Raw genomic sequence first — 27,866 nt, forward strand, 5'->3', positions numbered from 1 at the left:
ACCACCTGCAGGGAAGAAATCCAGTTAAAGCTCAATGATGCCAAATAGGAATTTAGACTGAAGGACATCTAAGACAGGCACGCGTCCCACCACGCTTATCATCTCCCCCCTCCTGAGATACATGTCAGATCCAGACATGCAGGTAAGATTCAGTGAGGCGGATCTGCCATGGAGAAGGCTAGAGGTGGCATGGAGGCTGAAAATGACTCCTTGCAGTGGGAAGTGTTTTATCAACTTATCTCCAGTCGGCTGAGCTGTAATCAATTACATAATAGTTTTTAAAAATACATTTCTGCATATTACTTTCTTGCAAATTTCACCCTGCAATCTGAAGAAAATAAATAAATAAACTCCAGGAGAATCACTCTACAAAACTGATGCCTTTTGTGTTCATAATTAATGCTTAAATAATTATTAATAATAGTTAATGATAGTTCATAATATAATGAGTTAGCTAATACCAACTTTGATTTTGTGCTATTACACATTTTTATTAACAAACAACAAAATTAGTAACTATTTTATTTTTTGCTTTTCTTGTTTCTTTTTTTATACCTACATAAAAATAAATACTATATATTGTCTTATATATTACATGCCATCTAATTAACTACCTTTTCAAATGATGTAGCATTGAATAAATCAAACTTTTGTGGCAAATATGTAAAGAAATATATTTAAACATGCATATACTGTATTTATATACACTATGGTTCAAAAGATTGGTATATATATATTTTTTCTCAGCAAGGGTGCATTAAATTGATCAAAGGTAAAGACTTTTATATTGTTACAAAAATTCTGTCTTTTTTTAATTCATCAAAGAATTTTGTGATTTCTACAAAAATACTAAGCAGCACAACTGTTTTCAACACAGACAAATAAATAAAAAATGATTTCTGAAGGATCATGAGACACTGACTGGAGTAATAGCTGATAAAAATTTGGCTTTGCATCACAGGAATAAATTACATCTTAAAATGTATTTACATAGAAAACAGTTCATTTAAATAGTAATAATATTTCACAGTATTTCTGTTTTACTCTATTTTTGATCAAATAAAAGCAGCCTTGGTGATAAAAGGTAAGAAGTATACGAGATTTTAGAGAGAGAGAGAGACAGAGAGAGAGAGAGAGAGAGAGAGAGAGAGAGAGAGAGAGAGCGATCACGATCAACCATTTTACTTTTGGAAAAGTATTACAGTATTACAACAAAGTGTCACCGTTAGACATTTCTGTCATTTCTACAGTTATTTACTGTATATCACCCAGTATAATACTGCAAATTCCCTTTACAGTAAATAACTGTAATACCCTTTGCTTCATGGGAATTTTCTGTGATGCCATTCTATTGAGGTTGTTTTATTTTCCTAATTTCTTACATTTGGATTGACATGATTTGCCCTATACCATGTCTACAACATCACAACATCTTGGGACTGACTACACTGGATGTGTTACAGCGCTTGTAATCCAATTGTCCTTCATGTCAGAAACAGTGCGAGTGCTTGGAGTACTACTGTATGTCAGAAATAAAATATACTGGGGAATCACTTTACTGTCTGCATCCACTGTAGATAATAACGTTATATATAATGGGTTCTATATTGTCTTTTTTTGAGTCGCGCCTCGCTGCGCGGGTTTTGCCCAGGGATGAACCCACGAGAGTGGGAGTGCGTAGATGCACCTTACGAGAGAATAAGACCAGCAAGCAAGGTAAAAATATATGTACGTTTGTCTGATTTTGTCAGATTTTTGCACACCAGTTTAACCTAGTAATATTTACTCATCAACTGTCGTTTCAAACGACTTTTGTCAGCTTATTGAATTAAGTTAACAAATTAAAATTGTTGTTCAGGTGTTAGTAATGTTGGCCAGCAGCCTATTCAGAAAATAAAATCGTATGTTAGCTAGGTTAAACAAGTTTTATGGCTAGCTGCCTTTCTAGTTTTAGAATTAGTTTTTTATAGTTTTTAATGGAATTTAAGATTTACTGCATTTGTTTTTTGTATTTGTGTTTTAAAGGCAACTGCAATGAAGCATCAAGAAAGACATGAGCATGCCAGCCACCCTGAGACTGATAATTCATGGTAAGAGAACAACTATGGTTTTGAGAGGTTTGTGTATTCTATATGAGGTTTGCCTTTTAAAAGTGGGTCATTTCTACTTCTTGTTTTTCAGAGAAGACATTTGTCACTAACAAAGTGGATGGTGACCAAAGGTGGTGGCCACGTTTTGGAGCAGCACCTGAGTTTTGCAGATGGTAATGTATTATTTGGCTGCTTGTCTTTTTTCCAAATTATGTTTCTGTTGCCTAAAGATTCTTTGTGAGTATAAATCCAGAGGATACAACATAAAGCACTGCAAAATGTCCTAAGACAGGAGAAATGGTGAAGATGCACTGTTTCAGCATTGGAAGACTGTATTTTTAAGTGTTGCACATGCAATGTTTTAAATAAAGAATTTGATATTTTGTAATTATTGTGTCTTTAATTGAATGCCAGTAGTACCTATGTAGAGTAAAAATAAAAATGAATTCTATATAAAAATGAATGAATTACGGTAGTATACTGATGAATTACAGTAATTTTCTGTAAAACAGTACTGTTTGCAACTGTAAATCAAATTATTCTGAGTTTCCTACTGTGAATTACAGTAATTTAAACTAATCTTAATTACAGTAACTTACTGGAAACTGTAAAACTTTGAAATGTCTAACTGTGTAGAAATTATTTCAAAAGTATTTTTAAAATGGAAAATCAGAATGACCTAAGATCACAAATGTAGCATCTAAAGTAGAGAATAAACAATACCGGACTAAAAAGCAAGCTACTTAAGGAGTTTGGGAGTCCAAGGACACCACTAGAGGATTTTGTTTGCTGTACAAACACAAGGACCAAGTAGGAGAGAGTTCAGCTTGTCTGAAGAGTTCACGTCTTGCCCCAGGCATCAACTCATCATGCTCAAGGTCACACATGGCTCATCATAACCGTAGACTCTCTCATTACTCAGTACCAGCGAATGTATAACTCAAAAAAGCTGTCAGTGTCACTAACTCTCGGCATTCACTTTCCTGCTGCTATGGAAACAACTTATAAAGGTGAGCCGAGGAGGTTTTCAATCTCAACTTTTGCTGCGAATGAGGGCTCCATCACTGCTACCGCACACAAAAGGACAGGAAGTGCCACCAGTGTAAGTAATACTGCAGTCTACAGAGAGAAAAAGAAAGAGAGCTAAAAAAAAAAAAAAAAAATTATAATAAGAAAAAAAAAAATCACTGATTGACAGGCAGGAAATGAATAAGGGAAAAAAATAATAACATTTAATGAATGACATTTAACATTTCCAGAAGATACGTCTTTGGATTAAGAGTTATTGCACTCAAATACCTCACTTTCAGTTAAACCACATTGTGGTATGAGACTATTCATGGTCACAGGCGAAGAATACACTCTTTTCCAGTTGGGCTGTCACCTCTCTAACACAGCATATCTGACAGACAGAACAAAAGCATCTCAAGATTTTATTGGAGAGCTTCAAACCCCCCACCCCCACCCCCGCTTTACTGTGTCGGTGCCAAAAACATCCTCCCTGCATGTTCAATCAGAGTCCTCGGCAGCCTGGATAAATCTGGGCGGCATAAGAACTGAGACGCTGAGTTCCTCTTACAGGACACAGACATCCAGCGCTGCTGTATGTATGTCACGAATGCACCAAGAGATCCTTCAAAAGCACAAAAATACCATTCCAGCACAAATTTGTTATTCAAATTAGTAGAGTATTCACATTTTGCATGAACGTACAAAGTGGCATTGTTTGGCAACCGTATACGTGTGTGTGTGTGTGTGTGTGTGTGTGTGTGTGTATATAGAATAAAATGCGTTATTATCAATAATGGCAAGGAAGGCAATCATCATTACACTGTGAATTATTAAATGTTTATTATATTATTAACTAAAACTATTAAAAACCATTTTCGGTAATCAAAATAAATTTGCAATAAAGTTTAAATATTTAGGACAGAAGAGCAAGTTCAAAAATTAGTAAAGCAAGCTAAAAATAAAAATAAAAAAAAACCTGAAATAATAAATTAAAGCTATTTGGAAATATATTAAAAACTTAAAAAATACAAAATAAAATGAAAACTGAAAATCCAAAACTAAAAGCTAATTCAAAATACTAATAAATTCTATAATATATAAATAATATTAAAATAATGCTGATGTCATCATATGAAAACAGCATTTGACGCTTCCGTAAGCAAGTCTCTATTATATTCTGGTCTCTAAATATGGCAACTTTAAAGGTATAATTCACGCAAAAATGAATCTAATTTTGTCATCATTTACTCACCCTTATGTTGTTCTAAATCTGTACAAATATTTTTCATCTGTTGAACACAAAAGAAGATTTTTGTTGGTAACCAAACTGATGCTGGTAAAATCATATAGAAGTCAATAGCTACCAGCAACTGTGTGGTTACACACGTTCTTCAGAATATCTTCTTTTGTGTTCAACAGAAGAAAGAAACTCATAGAGGTTTGGAACAACTTGAGGGTAAGTAAATAATGAATTTTCATTTTTTGTGAACTATCCCTTTAATTTTATTGTTAACCATTTTTTTTGGAAGTGCATTCTTGTGTATAATGTACACACAATTTTCGGTTAGAATTTTTTTTCTGGTAAATATGTAAAATAGCTATTTGTTTTAAATAAATAGTTCACTTTAAATGGAGAATTCATCAATTATTCCCTCTTATGGTATTCTCTGGAACATGAAATTAGATATTCTGAAGAACCTTGATGCCAGATGGTTTAAGAGTAGTCCATGCAAATTGTGTGCTGCTGTATGGCAAAGCCTTAGTCTTCACTCTCAAAAAATATTGCTCTTGAATATGTATATGTAGAAGATATATATATTTTTTTTTAAATCAGTTTTTTCCATACAATGAATGTCAGTGTGGTTAAAAAAAAAAAAAAATTAGCAGAAGAAACAAATGCATACAAGTTTGAAACGACATGAGGGTGAGCAATTGATGACAAAATGTGCATTTCTTGCTGAAATACCCATTTCATTTCTAAAATCCAAAATCATGAGAAAATCTGAGTGTTTACTTTGTATTCTGGAGAAGCTATTTTAGTGGACTCTCGCGATCTCATATCTTAAGCGTATCTCAAGATCTTTTTATCTGTGGACACAGCTGTTGAGTTTGACCTTCAGATGAGTCTCTGGCTTATTAAGAGGGAACCACAGGCTTAGAACTTAAGCACAGTCCCTGATTCCTGCGCCAGATGTGTGTTCAGCGAATGCGTAAGCCAGCAGACCTGTAAACACAGTGTGGCCTTTAAAATTCATTATGCATAATTGAGTTAACTGTCACATGATCACCATCCTTATCTGGATCAGACACTTCAGATACAGTATGTTATTTGCATTTCTCTACAATACTTCCTCCCTGACAGACATTTATCGGCTGCTTAATTGCTCTGATATGCACCTCTACAATCTGTGTTTTGAGTGCTGTTGAGAGCAGGGCATTTTTGACAGCTATTAACCTGCCCTGACCGAACAGTGAGATCAGTTAATGCATGCTCACTAAAATCCCCACCATCATCGCCTAATTGGCCGGCTTACTCATTCTCTGCAGTCTGTTCCCACGGCTGAACCTGCAGTGTACTTCAGCAACACAACGTGCTGGTCTCTAGAACTGTATTTTTAGGAGCTCGAGTAATTTAAATTCATGTAATTCACCTTTATGAGGCACCATTATATTGATGACGGCATTTTATCTACATGAACAACAATGCTTGGCTGCATGATCTTGCCACATTTACATGCCAGTTGAAGAGCCGTGTTACAAATTAAAGCCCCAAGAGGCTATGCATTGAACTGGTTTTATCACCATTGAGAGTTGTTGTTATGCATGATACAAAACAACAACAGCGATATGATAAAAAACACAGATGTGCAGTAAATAATTAGTGGTATGTGTTCTATGAACAAGCCAGTAACCTGAAGTATTAAAAGCCATGCTGTTCTGTGCTGTACTGTTTGTTTTATAAATGAGACCTTAGATAGTGAAGCTTGTTGAGGAGAGTTGTGCTACTTTTCTAAATGACTTATTTTGCCTGTTTAATCTTACTATTTTTGTCAAAATATCTAAAAATTCTTAAAATCAAGATGCATTTACTAGATAAGCAAAATGACACAATATATTTAGTCTTGTTTCCTAGGGGGAAAAAAATTAATTAAGTGCATTTTGCTTACCCCACCACTGACAGATAATTTTACTGGCTTTAAGCAAATTTTTCCCTGACTAAATATCTTGTCATTTTGCTTATCTAGTAAAAGCATCTTGATTTAAGAATCTTTACATATTTCAACTAGCAACAAAACAAAAATACTAAGTAAGATAAGCCTTTTTTGCAGTGTGTAAATAGTCTACAGATAGGTTAATGAACTCTATTACTTGTAATGAACCATTTTAATGCATTTAATATAATAAAAAAAGTATTAAAGTTATCATTAATTACCATTATAAAGAAATAAAATTATAATTAGTATGACTAATATCACTAATAACTGCTAATAAATAATTTTTCTATTATTTACATTTAAATAATTTTTCAAAATTTCATGTAAAAGTGACTCCACGGTGCTTTGAATGGTCTTTGCTAAACGGTTTTAATATGTTGTCTAAATCAAAAGAGCAAGATTCTATGATATTCTGGTCTCTAAAAATGGCTCAGATCCATTCTTCAATGCAACTCTAATGGATTTTTCTCTATTTTGTCCGAGAGGCAAAAATAAGTCACTTAGACAAGTAATAGCACACCTTTCCTCAACAAGCTTTACTATCTAACATCTCATTTATGGTGCACACAGTACAGCACAACTTAGTTATTGGTTTGTTCAGAGTATATACCACTAATTACTGTATGTACTGAACATCAGTGACTTTTATCATACTGAGCCACATGAATGTCACTCATGTTAGATAATCTAAAAATAGCCAAATATGAGCCAATAGTTGGCCTATCCAATATACTGGTCATTGACTACAGTAGGTAATACATTCATAATATATAAATTCTATATATTTCTTTAATTTAATGTTCATTTATATAATGTATTTTTAATGCACAACAGATGTCTAATGTGTCAAAAATCTATGAAACATCTGTACTGTATTGAACATGTAATTGTTTTCCATGCAATGGAGTGTGAAAATCCATTTGAGCTAGTGATGTCTAAGTGTGATAGCCACCAGTACACGGACAGCAGTGTGCTTGGCAGTTTATCTGGACACACTTCACCCTCATACATCTCAGTATAAACCTGTGACAGCGCCGCTACTATGATGAATGTCTCCAACACTGAGGTATTTTCACAGAAAATGTCATGCTTTCTTTTTAGCTAATTAGAAGCTCAGTTTGTGTGTGTGTGTGTGTGTGTGTGTGTGTGTGGTGGGGGGTAGGGAGTTAAATAACGAATTATGTATGAAATAGATTGATCGAGTGTGTAGAAAAACACATGGCCGTAAAATTAGGTAATTTGTTTTTCAACAATGACCAATGACAAATTACCCACCTTCTGATAGAGTAATTCTTCCTACCTGCGTAGCGAGATGTATTTTTGGAGCTTATTTTAAATATTTTCAATACTCATACGTGGCAAATAGATTGCATTCTTTGACAATTTAAAACCCCGAGCTGAAATATTGACACCCGGTCTTGTTATTGTACAGCATTTTACATTCTCTCATCTCAAACATTCCTGGACCGAAACCAGGTTGTCTAAAAATATTTTGCTCAGCCTGACAGTATATGGCTCTCTTCTATCCACGCATATTTTCTCCACAAATCCACCACGCTCACATGTGGAAATGAGGCTGGAGAAAAATCAAGCCCGAAGGGTCCCCAAATGTGGCGCGGAACCTCAAATCCCCATATCCCCATATCCGAACCTCCCTTGGCATCTCTTGTCCTTAGGACTCCCTGGACTTGCAAAAACAGAGGGAATTAGATGTATTTGCCCAAATGCAGTGCTATGTAATTGAAAAGCCACTAGTCTTGGTGGGTTGCCATAGAAACCAGCAGGTAATAGAGTAGTACCTCTTCCTCCACACTTCCACCCCAGTGTGTTACAGTATCTGCCCACTAGCTCTTTAGAGAGACGGGCTGACCTACTAAAATATGCCTATTGCCGCCAACCTTTTTCCTAATCCGCTTGCACAGCACAGCAGAAAGCGTGACACAAAGGCCAAAAGGAGACGGTCCATTTAGTGTTTTTTGCCCCATGCCGTGTCACCATCAGACGCATTCGCAAAAAGCTCCCGTTGACCATGCTGCGATACAGAGCGCGTGCACAGTGCCTGTCATGTTCTTCGGCAAAGAAAACCAGCTGTTGGAAGGGACTTACAAACTATTTTTCATGTTCTTAAGGGGTTTAGTCACACTGTCTAGCCATATCTTCAATGTTTTTCATTTTGCTTTCTTATTAAAGTGACTTAAAACAGCTTATATTCCGGTCACTGAGCCCCATTATGGAAAAGCATGTGAATTTCACATTTCAACACATTAATTGCATATTTTTGCTTTATATGTCATCCATTGTCGTTACTGTTGACTATTAAATATCGTTTTCAGTAATTGATGTAAAGCTATCATATAAAATAAAGAAAAATATAAACCAAAAAAATCTTAATGGAAATAACAACTAAAATAAAGTGACTTAAAACCTTTTATATATATTCAGATTTAATTTTATTTCATATCCAGAATTGTTATTAACTAAAACTACTGATAATCTTTTCGTTAATTGATGTAAAGCAGTAAAGTAAAAAAATATATATATAAATATTAAGTTAAAAAAACTGAAATTACAACTGACAAAGTGACTTGAAACCTTTTATATATTAAAATTTAACTTGTATAAGCATTAATCGTGTTTTGCTTCATATATAGTAATTTTATTGTTAACTATTGTTAACTATTAACTGTAATTATCTCATTCCCCGCCATTGAGATATCTCGTCAATTCAGAGACAACGCTTCCCCGCCATTGACATAGTTTTTACGGCAATCCGTGTTCTAGGTATATTACGGTAAGGACAGCCCTAGCGCATGTCCTGAATGAGTTACGGTCCGAATACAAGACGATCAGCAAAAATGGGAGGATCAGAGAACATGTAGATCATATGTGTAGATCATATATGAAACTTATGTGCATTCAAGTGGTGATAAGACATGAACACATGAAGATAGAATAAATTTGTTTTTTTTTATAATAAATGATAAAATCATTTCTTTTTTATTTATAAAAGAAATAAATCACTGATGTGACCCAGATATGCTGGACGGTGGCAGCCTGTATCTTAATGTTAAAATGTCCCAGTCACCAGAGTGCCATCCTTACTTGAGTAGAAGCTTAATTAGTTTCCCTTTTTAACCCCTCGCCAAAGCTTTGGGATATATTCGTACACAGACCTGCTCTGGATTGATATGGACACAGAAGGTCTGATATACTGAGAAACCCAAAACAAGCACCTCGACTGCAGTTAAAAGCACTGATTTTAGAAGCGTCGTCAAAGAGCTGGAGAGCATAAAAGCATTTCGAACCGCAAGCTGCACAAAAGACCAATTTATCAACCCTTTTGTCTAATAATCGTCGTGAGAGCACTTGCTATATAAATGAGCTCAGCTGGGCCATGCGGGCCAGATGAACTTATGTCTTCCATGTGGTTAAATCTGTGGCCTGATTAGAGACCCCATAGGATTTGGAGAACTTTTAAAAACTGTTTCCATGGTACTGTTTCTTCTTCAACGTCGTATCAAGGGTGGAAAATAATCAAAGACTTACGAAAGCACCCGCTCCAGTCTTGACCCAGAGGATCCAATAATCTCTCCTAGAGTGCAGAAAGTCTGGCCGAGGAAGGACTGTGGGAGACAAAACAATGAAGGTAAATCTGTGGGGTTCCTGCTCCACAGACACAAATAAGCAGTGACAGTCCTGTCTGGAAAATCTCAGAAAGATGGTATGAGGACTCACCTTGGATACTGTATGTCACTGAGTATAAAGACAGGTGAGGCCTGGCTGATGAAACTCTAAGCAATGGAAGGGGTGAATCAATGACATGGAAATGCATACAAAAAAGCAAGCAAAAAAAAAGAGAAAAACAAGACGAGACTTTGAGGACTACGACAGACTCTTTCATGCAGATTTAAAGGACGCAGAGAGTCTGGGCTTTGAACGTGACACTTTTTTTTTCCAAACAATGAGAACTCAAAAAACAAATTGCATTCTCTTTGTAACTATTTTTGGCATGACATAGAAAACAAGCAGTGGATAAATTACACTCATTTACAGCTTGTACCTTCTGTCATCCATGTCCATTGTAGCAGAAAAGACATTAAATCAACAGAGTAAAACTTGCAGGCATTGCATCGTGACTTGTCTATCCATTAGCACAACATGTGGGACATTAAAGTTTACTTACATGCTTTGAGATGTTTGAGCTTCTGGAGTCCACATTGTATCTGCGTCAAATAAGCAAAACATTGAAAGTGAATGTCTAAAATGCATTTTATCAGTCTAATGGTTTTTTTCTTGAAACTAAGGGCAGAAAAGTGTTGTCATCCACTTACACGTCAAACCGAAGGTTCTGCTTTTCTTCAAAGAAGTAATCCAAGACAAACTTCCTCACAAAGTCCGGGTTGAGAGTGTTGTCAATCACTTCTGTTCGACCAAACTAAAAAAGAATGAAAGATGCATCGTTATATTACATGTTTTCATGGCTAGATAATAAAATATTTTTTATTAAAACTGAAAAACACCAATATGGCTAACATTTAAAAAAAATAAAAAAAATAAACTGACTTTGCAATTCTGAGATATCACAATTAGATAGTTTTTCAGAGTTTAAAAATTTTTCAGAATTGAGACATAAACTCAAAATTGCGAGATATAGACTTCCAATTCTGAGAAGTCAAAATTGTGCGATAAAAGGCACAATTAGCCTACCTATTTTTTTTTTTTCAGTGTAATGTTATTCTGAATTCTGAGTTTAGATTTTGCAATTGTTTGTTTGTTTTTCTCTTTTTCAAAAATGCAGGAACCAAAGTCAGAATTGTGTGATATGAACTCAGCATTCTGAGAAAAAAAAAAAATCTACATTTCCTTTTATTTTTGTATTCCGTGGTGGAATCTGGCTCCCGCTGATTTCATACACTCAAAATTATTATAACTGCTATACTTATTTTTCTGTTATTTAACATGTTTTTGTTATATTTGTTTAATTCAATCATGAATATTGAGTGTCGATGTTAACTAGGAACTAAAGTACATTTTGCGTTGCACTCGGACATTTTAAAAAAGGTGCAACAGGAAAAACACATATTTGGTCAGAAATTATTCTCTGTGTGTGTATTACAAAGTTACTCGTGTTTGAGTGAAGAAGTAAAAAAGATGGTTTTCATTTTTGTTTTTTGAACCGGATATTTTCAAGTGAACTCATTTCCCTCTTGGTTATATGCAGCCAGCGAGGTATGTGTATTACGTTTGTGTTTCCCGAGTGTATTTGTATTTACCTCTTTATAGTGTATGTGAACAAATCTTTACATTGTTATACTGTAGTTTGACGGTGGATTCATTGATGGTGAACGTGATGTGAAGGATGACAAGAGCAATAAATCCATCAGTAACCAGAACCACGGTGTCGTTTATTTCCTGGAGGGAGTGAAAGTCAAACTCGACTGCGTCAACGTTCCCGAACCTGCTCGTGCTCGGCCCGGACCTGCTGTGTTACAACTCGGCAAGACGGGAACTAACGTTATACAGATAAGCCCATGTTTAACATTAAGGACCTGCAGCTCATCAGTGTTTCATTAAGACGTCCATAAGTCAGACACTTACGCTTGTGTTCTGAAAGGTGACAATAAGTTTGAACACTACAAAGGACTGTTTTGTAACCTTAATAATGCCTGTGGTTTTAAATTGTATAAGGGAAATTTATTGATATTGTCTATTGAAGAAAGTAAGTGACAATTTGAAGGAGAATTATTTTGTGCACATTTTAAGCTGGCCAATATCTTTCAGTTTTTTGAAGTTTTTATTATTTTCTAAGTATGTTCACTTAAATGTGGCCATAAGCATCTTGTCAAGTGTAATTGACTAAGCCTGTACAGTGTTTTGCTTTAATTGAAGGGTTGATCTAAAGGACATTGACCTAATTTAATTTGATTGTTCGCTTCAGTTTTGTAAAAAAAAAAAAAAAAAACTTTTCTGCTGTTAATTACACAGCTAATGTTACGTGAGTACAGCAATTTCCCAGATAATGTAAGATGTCACAAACAAGTGAAAAGGAACAAGGGTCAGAGAAGTCTGTCGTTGTACAACAAGTAGTACAGCCTGTAAGGCCTCGTAGAAGTGAAAGAGATCGAACATTAACAGAAAAGGGTAAGGAATTTCAGAAGGAAAAGGTGAAAGGATTATTACTTCGCTTTGACAGTATTTATGAACGCTGGAAGGTTCTGACTAAGGTGGCTAAAAAATCTGTAATCAAACAAAATCCCAGTGATATCCTTCAAGAACACATTAAAGGTATTCAAAGAGAAGAATCTGAGCTGAACAGTGTGTATGATGAATACCGAAAGATTGACAGCCCAGCTCATGACATGAGACGCAAGTTGGACAGATGTGCATCCGTCACCAGAATTGTAATACAGAATGCACAGTCTCAAATTCAAGGAAATGAGGAGGAGATTATTTGGCCTGATGCTTCATCTGTATTTGCGTCTTCAACCTCCAGTGTTTCATTTCAGGGCAGTAATTCTAAGTCTAATTCCATTCACTCTTCTGTATCCTCATCCAAAAGACAAGAAGCTGCTGCTGAGTATGCGCATACACAGGCTGTATTGAAGATTATGGGTGAACAAGAAAGCCACCAAGCAGAATTGCAGAGACTTGAAGCTGAGGATAGGTTGATAGCTGAAGACCAAGAAGCAGCTGCATTAACTCGCCGTCTTCAAAGAGAAAAGGAAGAAATCGAACGCAAGATAGAAAGAGAAAGACAAGAGGCTGCTCTATTAAAGAGTCAGCATGAAGAGAATGCTGCAAGAAAAAGGTCAGTTGAAAATTTGAAAAGAGAGCTTGAGCGTTTGGAAGAGTTGAAGAGGCTTAATGCAGCCAAAGCAAAGCTTCAAGTGTACAATGCAAATGAGTTCTATCCAACCCAAGACTTTGTACCACAAAACTTTAAAGCTGAGATGCCTACTGATATGCAGATAATCAATCAAGCGAGTTTTGCTGATCAGCATCCACCACCACTCAGAGATGTGACTCCAAGAAGTGAACTCCAAAATGACATGCGAGAGCTGGTGAAGGTCTTAGCTGAAGCTATGACAGCAAACAGGTTACCCATTCCAGAGCCTTCAATCTTTAGTGGAGATCCACTCAAGTTTAATCATTGGAAATCGTCCTTTCAGACACTTATAGAGAAAAAGAATATTCCAACTCCAGAGAAAGTCTTCTTCCTTCAAAAATATGTCGGAGGAGCTGCTAGAGAAGCCTTAGAAGGTCATTTTTTGGCTGGTTCAGAAGATTCATACAATGCAGCATGGGATCTGCTCAATGAAAGGTATGGCCAACCCTTTGTAATTGCCAAGGCTTTCCGAGACAAACTACATGCATGGGCAAAAATAGCTTCAAAGGAGAGTGCTGAGTTGAGGAAATTTGTGGACCTTTTACGCAGTTGCGAAAGTGCTATGGCTAATAATGAAAGTCTCCACATTCTTAATGATGGAATTGAGAATCAAAAACTTGCTGCCAAGTTACCTGACTGGTTAAGCTCCGGATGGAACCGAACAGCCACACAATATCTACTTGAACACGGAAGGTTCCCAAGCTTCAGTTATTTTGTGACGTTCCTTTCAATGGAGGCTAGCATCGTTTGCAACCCCATTACATCCTTCCATGCTTTACGACAAATTGAGTCTGATAAAGCAAGGATCAGGAGCCAGAACATTATGATCCCTAAGAACCAAACTGTAGGTGCCAAGATCTTCACAACAAACACCAGTGAAAGAAAAATGGTGACGTGTGTGTTTTGTAAAAAACCAGGACACAGCTTACACAAGTGTTACAAATTAAGAGAGAAGCCAGTTGCTGACCGTGTAAAATTTATACAAAGTGAAAAACTGTGCTTCGGCTGTTTGAGCCCTGGCCACCAGTCTAAGAGCTGCAGTAACCGGATGGTCTGCGATTCATGCTCAAAGAGGCACCCCACATGCCTGCACGCAGAACGCTCAAAAGGGGACCATGAACTAAAGAAAGAACAATCTAAGGAGAGAACTCAACCACAAGACGTTACAAGGGAAACAACCTCTAACAGAGTTGTGCAAGATACTAATAGCACACAGACGTCGGCAATAGTACCTGTCTATGTGTCAACGCAAAGTGATCCAGACAAGGAAGTTCTCGTCTATGCTCTGTTAGATACACAGAGTGACTCTTCATTCATTCTTGATGAAGTGGCAGATGTTCTTGATACAAACACTGAACAAGTGAAGTTAAAACTATCTACGATGTCATCAAAGGGGACAATCATTCACTGTAAAAGACTTAATAGCCTACAAATAAGGGGCCTATTTTCCTCTAAAAGGTTAACAGTGCCAACAGTTTACACTCGTGACTTCATCCCTGCTAATCGCACACACATCCCAGTTCCTGAGACAGCAAAGGCATGGCCGCATTTGGAGCATCTTGCTGACCACATCGCGCCTCAAAAGGATTGTGAAATTGGTCTGTTGATTGGATACAATTGCCCACAAGCTCTAATGCCACGAGAAGTCGTTTGTGGAGAGGAAAGCCAGCCATTTGCTCAGAAGACAGACTTAGGTTGGAGCATAGTGAGTTATGGTGACCCAGGTGAACACTACGGTGATGCAATTGGAGTAAGTCATCGCATTATCGTAAAACAAGTCATGCCTGAATTGAATGCAATGGTCAAGCTTAAAAGAGAAGTCCACTATGTTTGCAATACCCAGGTCAGTGAAATGGTCACTCCAGATGACATAATTAAGATGTTGGAATCTGATTTCAGTGAGAGAGGTGGAGAAGAGGTAACCTTTTCTCAAGAAGATCTTCGCTTCTTGGCTAAACTGAAAGACGGAATCAGACAGAAGCAAGACGGTCATTTTGAAATGCCCTTACCTTTCAAACAAGAAAGACCAAATCTACCAAATAATAAATCATGTGCTGTTCAACGTCTAATGTCCTTGAAGCGAAAGCTCAGGAGAGACCAGCAATACTGCACTGACTACTTGGGGTTTATGAAAGACATCATTGCTCGTGGCGACGCAGAAAAGGTCCCTGAAGAAGAGCTGAACAATCAACCAGTCTGGTATATTCCCCATCATGGCGTATACCACCCCCAAAAGCCTGGGAAGATACGAGTGGTTTTTGATTGCTCAGCAAGGTTCCAAGAAACGTCACTGAATGACCAACTTCTTACTGGTCCGGAACTCACAAACACCTTGGTGGGAGTTCTTTGTAGGTTTCGCAAAGGCCCGATTGCCATTATGTGTGACGTGGAAAAAATGTTTCACCAGTTCCATGTAAGGCCTGAGCACCAAGACTACCTAAGGTTCTTATGGTGGGAGAACAGTGATCTAGAGTCTCCACCCTCAATTTTTCGGATGAAGGTCCACCTATTTGGGGCAGCTTCCTCACCTGGATGTGCCAATTTTGGACTTAAGCATCTAGCCGCTCAAGGTCAGGATAAATTTAACCCAAGCACTGTTAAGTTTATCCAAAGGAATTTTTATGTTGATGATGGACTCGTGTGCACAACATCTGATGCTGAAGCAATCCAAATGATTAAGGAAGCGAGAGAGCTTTGCAGCACAGGCAAGCTGAGACTACACAAATTTATCTCCAATAGCAAGGAGGTATTGAAATCAATACCGAAGGACGAGTGTGCTGAAAGTGTCAAAGCCATGGATATGGCTTTGGGAGAGCCACTCATGGAAAGAGCTCTTGGCGTTCTATGGTGTGTATCCTCTGATGACTTCCAGTTCAGAGTGACTGTCAAGGAACACCCAAATACCAGAAGAGGAGTACTTGCTACAGTAGCTTCTATCTACGACCCATTGGGGTTTGTAGCGCCTTTTATTCTCCGTGGAAAGCAGATTCTACAACAACTGTGTCGAGACAAAGTAACTTGGGATGAACCACTCCCACAAGAGCTGCGAGCACAGTGGGAAATCTGGCTACATGATCTTCGAAACTTATCTAATGTAAGGATCAGAAGGTGTTATATCCCAGATAACTTCGAGGATGTCAAGCAGTACGAACTTCACCACTTCTCAGATGCAAGCGTCATCGGTTATGGGCAATGTACTTACCTCAGAGCAGTCGACGTCAAGGGAGATGTTCATTGCACTCTAGTCATGGGTAAAGCACGAGTTGCTCCTACCAAGATAACCACAGTTCCACGGCTTGAGTTGTCAGCTGCAGTTGTTGCAGCAAGAACAAGTGTTATGCTCAGAAATGAGCTGGAAATAGAGGGTCTTCAAGAACATTTTTGGACTGACTCAAAGGTCGTCCTCGGCTATATAAACAATGATGCCAGACGGTTTCATGTGTTTGTAGCGAACAGAATCCAAAGAATCAAGTCCACTACAGATCCTGAACAATGGCACTTTGTAAGGTCTGAAGATAATCCTGCGGATTATGCGTCGAGAGGTCTCTCCGCAGATCAGCTTGTTGCTTCAAATTGGTTCACTGGCCCAGATTTTTTATGGGAAAGAGAGCTACCCAGAGGAGATGTTAGGGTGGGAGAAGTCTATGATGATGATCCGGAACTTCGAAAGGCCCTGGTGCTCAACAACAAGGTGAGGAAGGAGAGGTCATTGCTAGACCGCCTAACAAAGTTCTCTGACTGGAAAAGAGCTGTCAAGGCTATCGCTCTTCTAAAGCGCCATGCTAAGCAGATCAAGGGCATCAAAGATAAAGTAAGTGGAGCTACAAGTATCGAAGAAAGAAAAGAAGCAGAACTGTTTATAATCAAGTTGGCTCAGAGGAAAGCATTCAGCAGTGAAATCAGAGATATAAAGCAAGGCAAGGAAATAAAACCCAAAGACAAAGTAAACAAACTACACAAACTGAGTCCGTTTGTAGATGAGCATGGGGTGCTTAGGGTTGGAGGACGTTTGACAAGATCTGTTCTTCATCCGCATGTCAAGTATCCTGCTATAGTGCCAAATAAGAGCCATGTATCATCATTGCTTATTAAGCACTACCATGAAAGGATGCATCATCAAGGAAGAGGAATAACTGCCAACGAATTACGATCCAATGGAGTATGGATTATAGGATGCAGTAGTGCAGTTGCCTCACACATTTACAAGTGCACAACATGCAGAAAATACAGAAGGAACACACAAGATCCAAAAATGGCAGATTTGCCAGAGGAAAGAATGGAAATGACACCTCCTTTCACATATTGTGGCATAGATTGTTTTGGACCGTTCTATGTGAAGGACGTAAGGAAGGAACTAAAGAAATATGGTCTTATTTTCACCTGTATGTGCTCTAGAGCCGTACATATTGAAATGCTTGATGACCTCACTACAGATGCTTTTATCAACGCATTGCGTGCATTCATCGCGATACGCGGACATGTAAGACAGTTGAGATGTGATCAAGGCACTAACTTCGTAGGTGCAAGAGGAGAGTTCATGAATGCAATGAAGAATTTGGATCATGAACAGTTAAAGGAACATGGATGTGAGTTCATAATGAACTTCCCATCATCAAGCCACATGGGAGGCGTCTGGGAGAGACAGATAAGGACGATCAGAAGTGTTTTAACCGCAATCCTTGACCAGTCTGCTAAACGACTCGACAGTGCCTCGCTCAGAACCTTTCTGTATGAAGTGATGGCTATTATAAATAGTAGACCTCTAACAACCGAGCATTTAAATGACCCAACAAGCCTCGAACCTCTCACGCCCAATCATATTCTTATGATGAAGTCTAACATAATATTCCCACCTCCAGGTGAGTTTGTGAGTCAGGATCTATACTTGCGCAAGAGATGGCGCCAAGTGCAATTTTTGGCAAACGAGTTTTGGTCGAGGTGGAAGAAGGAATATCTCCTTAATCTTCAGCAAAGACAAATATGGCAGAAAGAGAAGAGAAATACGAAGGTTAACGACATTGTCATCCTGCAGGAGGACAGTTCTCCACGTAACCAATGGAGATTGGCCAGGGTAACAGAGGTATATCCAAGCACTGATGGAATGGTTCGAAAGGTGAAACTGTTAATTAGTGACTCGACCTTAGATAGCCAAGGAAAACGCATTTCCAAGCCAGTCTACCTTGATAGGCCTGTACAAAAGACAGTTTTACTGCTTGAAGCAGAATAAAGGTTATGGTTGCTATTTCATAAATACAGTATTTTGTTACTGTAAGGTTTAAGGCATACTTATGGTTGAAATTAAGGTGTGAAAGGATTTCAATTCTGAAGTCAAATGACAAAATAGTCATTTGGTGGGAGTATAACTGCTATACTTATTTTTCTGTTATTTAACATGTTTTTGTTATATTTGTTTAATTCAATCATGAATATTGAGTGTCGATGTTAACTAGGAACTAAAGTACATTTTGCGTTGCACTCGGACATTTTAAAAAAGGTGCAACAGGAAAAACACATATTTGGTCAGAAATTATTCTCTGTGTGTGTATTACAAAGTTACTCGTGTTTGAGTGAAGAAGTAAAAAAGATGGTTTTCATTTTTGTTTTTTGAACCGGATATTTTCAAGTGAACTCATTTCCCTCTTGGTTATATGCAGCCAGCGAGGTATGTGTATTACGTTTGTGTTTCCCGAGTGTATTTGTATTTACCTCTTTATAGTGTATGTGAACAAATCTTTACATTGTTATACTGTAGTTTGACGGTGGATTCATTGATGGTGAACGTGATGTGAAGGATGACAAGAGCAATAAATCCATCAGTAACCAGAACCACGGTGTCGTTTATTTCCTGGAGGGAGTGAAAATTATAATGTAATTATAGTTAATGTATTAAAAAACATTATCTTGACTATTTTTCTTGCCAAAACTTGTATACAGTAAAGACAAATATAATAGATGCCACTACCCTCCAATGAAACATGGAGCTTGAGATGAATAGAACAGAGAAGCATAAAAGAAGCTAATATTATTCACTCAGCTGCATGTAAAATCTGCACAGAAGGAACTACCGATGTGCCAAAGCATAATAACAGTTGCTATGATCATATTTTCATGATTAGAAGTAAAATCAGCCCTCAGACTTCCCTTCTCTCGGCAGACTCAACAGCAGCCTGAGCTCTGCATGAATGTGGGGCAGGAATAGCAGCTCAGTGTGAGCTCGTACAGCTTCCTGCCAACGTACACACCCCCTAAAGCAATCAGACAGTAATTCCCATTGGGCAGGAGTCCTTGCTGGAGCTCACCGACAGCACAGAGTAATGAACTATTGATTCCTAACTCAGATTCAGACCCAAGATCATGTTCTCAACACCCCAGACACATAATCCCACCTATCAACTTAGTATCCACGCTTTCCATTATCTGCTCCAGGAGAAGTTCCTGGAGCCGATCGGTCCTTGACCGTTGGTTGCTGCGTTATCTGTTTAGGGGAGCTGGCTGTTTATAATGCAGTTGCTATGCTTGCTTTTGGAAGTACTTGTAATGTGAGTGGGCACTTGAGTGTTGATATGCATGTGGAGAAAGCCACTGGTCCAGGTACACAGCAGCTATATAAAAGTACAGTGAATATTTCATGATGCCATCCGGAGAGCGAGATATCTCTAGAGAAGTCCAGAGCGCTCACTGCATTCCTCCAATTTCCAATGGAAAACTGTTTTTTTTTTCGACACTCAATTTGACACCGAGACTGCTGCTTCCTCAAATCCTGGCAAGGTGGTGGGATACAATTAGTAGCTGCATTTACAATTCTGCCAAAAGGTTCTTAAGATGATTTTCAAACAATGGGAGGCAATAAAACACCCAAAAGCACAGCGAACTGGACAGTCCAGCACTGGAAACAAATTCTTTGCTTTTATCCATTTCTGTATTTTATGAGTGTCACATTCTGTGTTAATTTCTCTTCCTGTATTTTGATTCTGTTTCCTGTTTAATTTGCCAGTTTGTAATAATTACTCATTGGTTGATTATGTTCACCTGTACCTTGTTTAATTTCTTACTTTCCCTGTGTTTTCAGTTTGGTAGTGTCAGAGCTAGTCTGTGCTTATTGTGTGATATCTGTTTCAGTTTGCATGTTTTGCCCTGTGGTTTTGTTTTGCTTTTAATTCATAATTTTCAATTAATAAATTAAGCATTTCAGTAGAACAACATCTAAATAATCCCGGATACAGGCGGCTGAAATGAGCTTTCTCCGCAGGGTGGCTGGGCGATCCCTTAGAGATAGGGTGAGAAGCTCGGTCACTCGGGAGGAGCTCAGAGTAGAGCCGCTGCTCCTTCACATTGAGAGGGGTCAGCTGAGGTGGCTCGGGCATCTGTTCCGGATGCCTCCTGGACGCCTTCCTGGGAAGGTGTTCCAGGCGCGTCCCACTGGGAGGAGACCCCGGGGAAGACCTAGGACACGCTGGAGAGACTATGTCTCCCGGCTGGCCTGGGAACGCCTCGGTGTCCCCACGGAAGAGCTGGAGGAAGTGTCTAGGGAGAGGGAAGTCTGGGCATCTCTGCTTAGACTGCTGCCCCCGCGACCCGGCCCCGGATAAGCGGAAGAAGATGGATGGATGGATGGAACATCTAAATAATACTTTTTATGATAATTAATTTTTCATAAAATCAGACTTATGTACTTATATGTTTTAAATAATTTGTTTTCTAAATTTTCTACTATTCAGAATTAGTTTACCATTGGTAGATTGTTTTTGGTAAGAAGTCTCTTATGCTCACCAAGGCTGTCTTTATTTGATCAAACAGTTCAAACAGTTACAGTTAATATTGTGGAATATTATTAAAATTCAAAATAACTACTTTCTATTGTAATATATTTTAAAAGGTAGTTTATTCCTCTGACGCAAAGCTGAAATTTCAGCATTATCACTCCCGTCTTCAGTGTCACATGATCCTTCTGCTCAAGAAACATTTCTAATTATTAATCTTGACAACAGTTGTGCAGCATAACATTTTTGTGGTGTTTTTTTTTCAGGATTCTTCGAATAATAGAAAGTCAAAAGAACAGCATTTATTTGAAATAGAGACCTTCTGTAACATTATAAATGTCTTTACTGTCACATTTGATCAATTTATTGTCTCCTTTGCTGAATAAAAGTATTAACGTCTTTAAAAAAATGTACTGAACAAAGTTTTAAGCTATAGTCTATATGTAGAAAAATCCAACTTAGAAGATAACAGAATAGTAATATTTAATGTTTTATTCATGTTTTGTAATTAAAAGCTTCTGCAAGTTTATGGATACTGTTTCTAAAAGAAACAGTCTCATGAGATTTATCTGGAAGGAAAATAAAAGAACACACATCATAAAAGAAAAAGAAAAACAGAACATCCACACAAGAGAAGATAGAGGAGGAGGATGGAGGAGAATATCGACTGATAGACACTACAATCTGATAATAAGCAGAATTGAAAACAAACTTCAAGGTGGATCTAAAAGTACAACAACGGATCACATCAATATAACTGCAAATTGTGTCCTGATTGCAGCTTCTATAGTTGTGGTCAAAACTATATTAATTGATAATACAGTTTTTCAAAAGGCTAAAAAACAAACATGCTGAGCACTATATGTTCTGCTCATACTGTATATAAAGCATACTAACCTCTCTCCACTCCTTAGTACCGATTCCTTGAACATACAACACAACCACTGTGAAGAGAAAATGGAAAAATAATGGTCAAACACAAAGAGAAACAATCAATAAATTGATAAAAACACTTGCAGCATGTGCACAGTGAGTTTCCTTAAATAAAGCTAATGGAGGTGCTTCACTGAGAGCTTCATCAGATTCTTACCATCTAAATTAGAAAATGGCTTGGAGAAGTGCCTACTTGTGACCAGTATGGAGTATTAGTCCAAACTCCAGGCCTGTTAAGTGTGGAGCAGCAGGTGTGAGAATCTAACTCATCAATTACTGCACTGAATCGTTCAAGAGGAGTCCAAACAGGAAGTGCCCTGACCAACAAATGGACTGCAGCTCTATGGGTGGTAGTTTGAGAAAATGTCAGAAATGTCTCCGGCCAGCAAGCTTTTGGCGAAAATATGAAAATTCGAGCATAAAGAATTTGGACATGAACATTTGCTCAACAATCTGCTCACAGACCTCATGCTATCACCAAAAGATCTGTGAAAGAGCAATCAGTTGTGAGTCTCAGGCTGTGATACAAAAATTGTAACATTAGATTCCTTCTTAGAAAAACTGCTATTTGTGTCTGAATGAATATTTATGTATTCAATATCGTTTAATTACATAATTTATATTATAGAATATAATATATATATATATATATATATATATATATATATGTGTGTGTGTGTATACAGTATATATATATATGTGTGTGTGTGTGTGTGTGTGTGTATACAGTATATATATATATATATATATATATATATATATATATATATATATATATATATATTATTAGAATTCAATAATAAATATGATATATTTTTGTATTATATGTAATCTTTCTTAAAACGTAATGGTTATGAATGGGGATATGTAAATTGGCTAAACTTTTAATTATAAAAACAAAATGGATGTTTATGAGTTTGCATTAGACAGTAAATTGGGTCATATATTATAAATAAGATCAAAATAAGTATCCTGTGTGCAAATAAGTATCCTTTTAATTATGTCAGTTAACACTCCATGCACAATTCTCATTTCCCCCCCTGAGAATTCATGGCCCAGGAATTTAGACATAACTAGCAAAACCAAATCACTCCAAAATAGCATTTCTTGTTTTTCAAGATGCAAATGTTACTCGAAGCAGGGCATTACGAATACATAATCTCTGAACAAGATGAGACTGACCACATTCATTATTTTCAACTCCTTGAAAAATCTGCAGTAACTACACTGAGCCGGCTAACGTTTAACGATTTCACATAAATTACATAGAGCAATCATCAGAGCACAAAAAGCATTTCAGGAAGAGTAGAGACACCTATTCAGGTATGACTTTTGCCAGATCAACCGAGGAACTGATTTAGAATAAATCTCAGTGCAAATTACGGCAACTCAGATGTCAGTCAAGCGTTTGATTGCTGTGAGCATTAGGGTGAAGGATTAATAAATGTTATAATTTTGGCTTCTCTGACTAAGGCAGGTTTAAAAAAAGCAAGCTTTTTTCAACTAAAAAAAGTAGTCCCTTCGATATAACTAGAAAAAGCAGTAGGAAAAAAAGATATGCCCTAAGGGTACAACACTTTCAGCAATAGCTTCACATACCAAATAACCATGAATAACTCATCCGAAACCTTCCCACTTGTTTTCAAGGCAACAGCAAAATAATTAATGTGAATAGCATTCATGGCTATTGACATCATTTGGGAAGGAAAAATGCTTTGTGTTTCTGGCTCAGTGGTTGACCCTCTGAGAGACAGAGAAAAAAAAAACTTTGAATAATGCAGTAACAAAATATGGCCACGTTTATATTACCATGCAAGACGACCATTTTATTACCCTTAAGAATATTAAACACAACTCAGTCAGAATTATATGCTCATTGGTCAATCAAGAAAATCAAAAAGCTCTAAATGAATATGTAAACACTAAATTTTAAATGCTAGTTATATTAAAGTTTATGCATGCAGACGTTTGAGATGCCAGACAAGTTTTTTTTTTATTGTTTTCTGAATATTGTGCAGTACACAATAGGCTCTGCCTAATATTCTTTAATTAGAATATAAAACAATAAGAAAATCATAGTACATGACAATGACAATGTTGTCATATGACCTAATCACTTTCCATTTTTAGCTCAGCAAAAGAGGTATTTTTAAAAATTACATCAAATACTAAAAAATTAAACCAATTATTTAAAATGCTGAATCCAATTTTGTGTAAACTCCTATTTAATAATAGGTCAAGGAAGCAATAAATTATTTAGTTTCAGTCCATCACACTGTTGAGCATATTGCATTGTGGGATACAGTACACAGCACCTTTGTTGTATATATCAATGTTTTGGCAAAAATAATAGGTTATTCCAGGCATTCCATGCATAATACAGAAAATATGCATACTGTGCATATCTAATGCATAAACAGTACGAGTATTATGATAATGTATTATTCAAACATATCCACAGACTACTTGTGTCAAGCCTCACATCAAGGAGCAATCACTAAGACCAGGACTTACCTGGCGCTGACCTTGAAAATGTATCAACATCCAGCAAATTCCTGGAGAAACAGAAACACAGAGATGCTCAAGCACAATGCAGACAGAACAAAATAACTGCTGGCAATAATAAACCAACAAAACCTAGCAAGAGGAGATTGTTTTATTGTGCTTAGAACAGATGGTTACACAGAAACAAAAGCAGCTTCTATGTTTGTCCTGTGTGAACAAAGAGACTCACTGATGCTCAGGTCAGAGCAGGCTTGAGTTTTCTCCTGCCAAACATCAATAATGAAGGTCATGAACATTACAAGCACACATGAAATCAAAACTGACCTCATTTACGTTTTCATTCGTATTAATAATACAGTTGTCTTGTGTTCTTTTAGTGAAAAATTTAGTGGTATACTGACTTAAAAGCAGTAGTTTCCTTTGATAATAAGTAAGAATGAAAATAATTTATGAGAAATTAAAAATACATTTGTTTTAAATAATGATCAGCATATATAATGAACTTTACTGGGATGTTTTGTCAGCATATGGCTTACCCTATTTACTTTTTAATCCTGGTCCTCTTATGCATGATTCATTAGACATGAAAAATTATAATCTTTATAATCTTTTATCAAAATGTAATGATTTTGGAGTTCTTCAAAATTGCTTTCCTTTGCAAAATGCAGATAAATTCTTCCTTTTCAATCACTCGACTACATTCTGGCACATAACAGCCAATTTACACAATCCTATCAATTCCCACTTGATAAAATCAAGTCTCATCCCACATTTTTCTCATTCCATATCTTGTTTCAATTCAAAATGCATCACGCTCCAGAAGTGAAATGGCTTGTGAACAGCATTTCAAATTGACCTCAACTCTGTCAAAAGAAATATATTTTAACAAAGACTGTTGATCAAAAGTAATGTTTCATAACTGCTCCAACGGCAACAACATCTATTTAACTTTTGAGTTTCCATCCGTCAGTCTGTTATTGGTCTCTGACGGTGCATTTAAATTTAAAGACCAGACTGCGTTAAAATGGACATGATGGATGGCCAGTAACAGGAACCCATAGATATTCTCTCACAGGAGAATTGTGTTTGTGGAATAAATAGATAGAGGAATAGAAGAAAGGCTAGGGAAGTACAGCAGAGAGCACATTAATCCATCCGACTGAGCAGAGAATCGATTCCATCTCTAGTCTGCAGGATGCGGCTCTGAGCAACAGGAGGTATTGCCTGACATCTGGTGTGACGCCAGCTGTGACGTTTTAAACCTGAATAAACGGGTCCTGAAGCTCTGGCATCTCAACAGGGAGCGCTTTCACGTGCACCTTACTGAGGGAGATCCCTTGACATACCGTGAGGCTTCGGTCGTTGGGTTGTAGGTGATGACCTTGATCACCGGAATAACAAACCACAAACTTCCCACTTATGCATTCACCTCCGTTATGGTTGGGCATATTCATCACGTTAGTCAAACATTTTAATTTTATTACTGGATGTAATCAAATCGCCTAGCAACCTCCAAATCAGGTTATGAAGATCAGTTGATATATAATTCAAACTTTGACGCACTCAAAAACAGCCCAGTAGACCTACATATCCGTCTTCGTTTTAAACAAGACACCATGAAATCTTCACTCAAAGGAAAACAGACTGACAGTACAGTACAGCATATTCCTTTCAGATGCTGCCAGGCTTCAGTCATACGTTCAAAAAAAATATACAGAGAAAATGTTTTCCTTTGCTTCTCGCAAATATGATTGGGAAGATAGGAATTTACAAGCTTTCCCTGACAAACGCAACAGATCCTTTAAGATCTCCGGGTCTGAGAGTCTTCAACACATTTCTCTCGTTCTGGTTTCCCTCCAGACTCTCCCTTATCGAGTGGCACAACGGCATCTGCTGCAATCTGTGTTGACAGTGACAAACAACCTTGATGAATTGGCTTCCCCTGTGAACAGCTTCCACAATTTGCCGACATAAAGCAGTGACAGAAAGACACTCTTTCACTAACTTGTTGCCTTGCAAAGCGGTATCAGTTTTGAATGCTTGTATGCAACTTCATAATAGATTAAAGTTTTCTGTGGAGTTTTGAATATGGGTGACTACTCAAAGCCATCAAAACTGTAATTGCTGGTTGCTTTCATCGCTAATTCCTAGAGAAAAGCACAGATAGCATGCAAAATACTGATTAAAATGGCCAAAAGTATGTGGACACCAAGTATAAAGAGCTGACGCTAAAATTCACAGGGTCTGGGACATTATTTTAATGAGTGGGCTGCCTCTCTCCAAGGTTGTATGAGTAGGCTACACTATTGAGGACCTTGGTGGGCAACAAACTGTTGCAACAAAGTTAGAAGCATAGAATTCTCTAGAATGTCACTAGAGAACCCAGGCTTATTGGAACAACATGCTTGTGGCAACATTTTAGCAAAATTAAATTACACTGCTATTTGCACATTTCAAAAGTGAAATGTGCCGTGAGTGGCACCACTTACTGAATGGTTTTATCCGAGATAGATAAACAAGAATCTAGGAATATTTTATTACATTGGTTGTTGTACGTATTTCAGCAGTTCAGAAATGTCCAGGTTAAAAGGTTAATTGCTTTTGAAAATAATGAACCACCAACACTAAATCTAACGATAACAAAAGCAAGTGTAATGTAAAAACACAACCATGACATTTTAGCTTGATTCTAAAAGTCTTTGAGCTCTTTTATTGTGACCTATGTTTCATGGGACGCTCCACATTGCAAGTGCAATGCTGTACCGGGTGACCTACCCAGCACGTTTACTACATCAGAAGAGATGGTTATTTGATGCATACATCAAAATGTATTAGTTTACAAATCAAGCACCATAACATAGATAACAACATAGTAAGAGAACATGTAAAAGTAAGTCTTTATTGATTGATAATCTGCCCCATAATCATAATTAGTGTGACAAGAAATAAAAGTTGTTTGTGTTTTACTGCTACTATCAGTGAATTACAAATAGGTACATTTTTGTTGTTCTACAAAAATGTAGGCAGTCAAGTTTTTAACCTTGGTTGTAAAATTAATTAATTCACCCAAAAATGAAAATTTTGTCATCAGTTACTCACCCTCATTTAATTACAAACCTGTATGGCTTTCTTTTTTCCTGCAGTCCATAATCCATATTAACGCTTTCTCCAGTGAAAAAGTCTGCTGCTATCCTCTCACATTAAAATCCACCAACATACTTGTTTAGAACTGTTTTGGACTCTTTTTGCTTGTCAACAGTGCATATTTGTCTTCTAATTCAGATGGGTTTAACCAGAAGCAAGTTTGAAGTTAAAAACATCTTGTTGAATTTGTTTCTTATATTAAAAAAATAATAAAAAAAATGCTTATTTGCTTCACAAGACATTAATTGGTGGACTGGAGTTGGATTACTTGTAGATTATTGTGATGTTTTTATCAGGTGTTTGGACAGCATTCTAACGGCAC

At 37.1% G+C, this 27,866-nt stretch overlaps 1 protein-coding gene across 2 annotated transcripts in view; it reads right to left on the reverse strand.

The window, feature by feature from the left end:
• Positions 1 to 27,866, reverse strand: part of LOC306859741 (copine-9-like) — a gene marked incomplete at its 5' end in the record, with an annotated part of 47,186 nt that overhangs the window by 17,578 nt on the left and 1,742 nt on the right. For both annotated transcript variants that reach the window (XM_079400968.1, XM_079400967.1), the window contains 5 exons: positions 9,863 to 9,939; positions 10,500 to 10,539; positions 10,648 to 10,751; positions 21,860 to 21,906; positions 24,410 to 24,450. In XM_079400968.1, the coding sequence (XP_079257094.1) occupies positions 9,863 to 9,939; positions 10,500 to 10,539; positions 10,648 to 10,751; positions 21,860 to 21,906; positions 24,410 to 24,450 (309 nt within the window). The remainder of the gene's footprint in view (positions 1 to 9,862; positions 9,940 to 10,499; positions 10,540 to 10,647; positions 10,752 to 21,859; positions 21,907 to 24,409; positions 24,451 to 27,866) is intronic.

The sequence above is a fragment of the Barbus barbus genome (assembly GCF_936440315.1).
Source record: "Barbus barbus genome assembly, chromosome: 40".
Classification (NCBI taxonomy): Eukaryota; Metazoa; Chordata; class Actinopteri; order Cypriniformes; family Cyprinidae; genus Barbus; species Barbus barbus.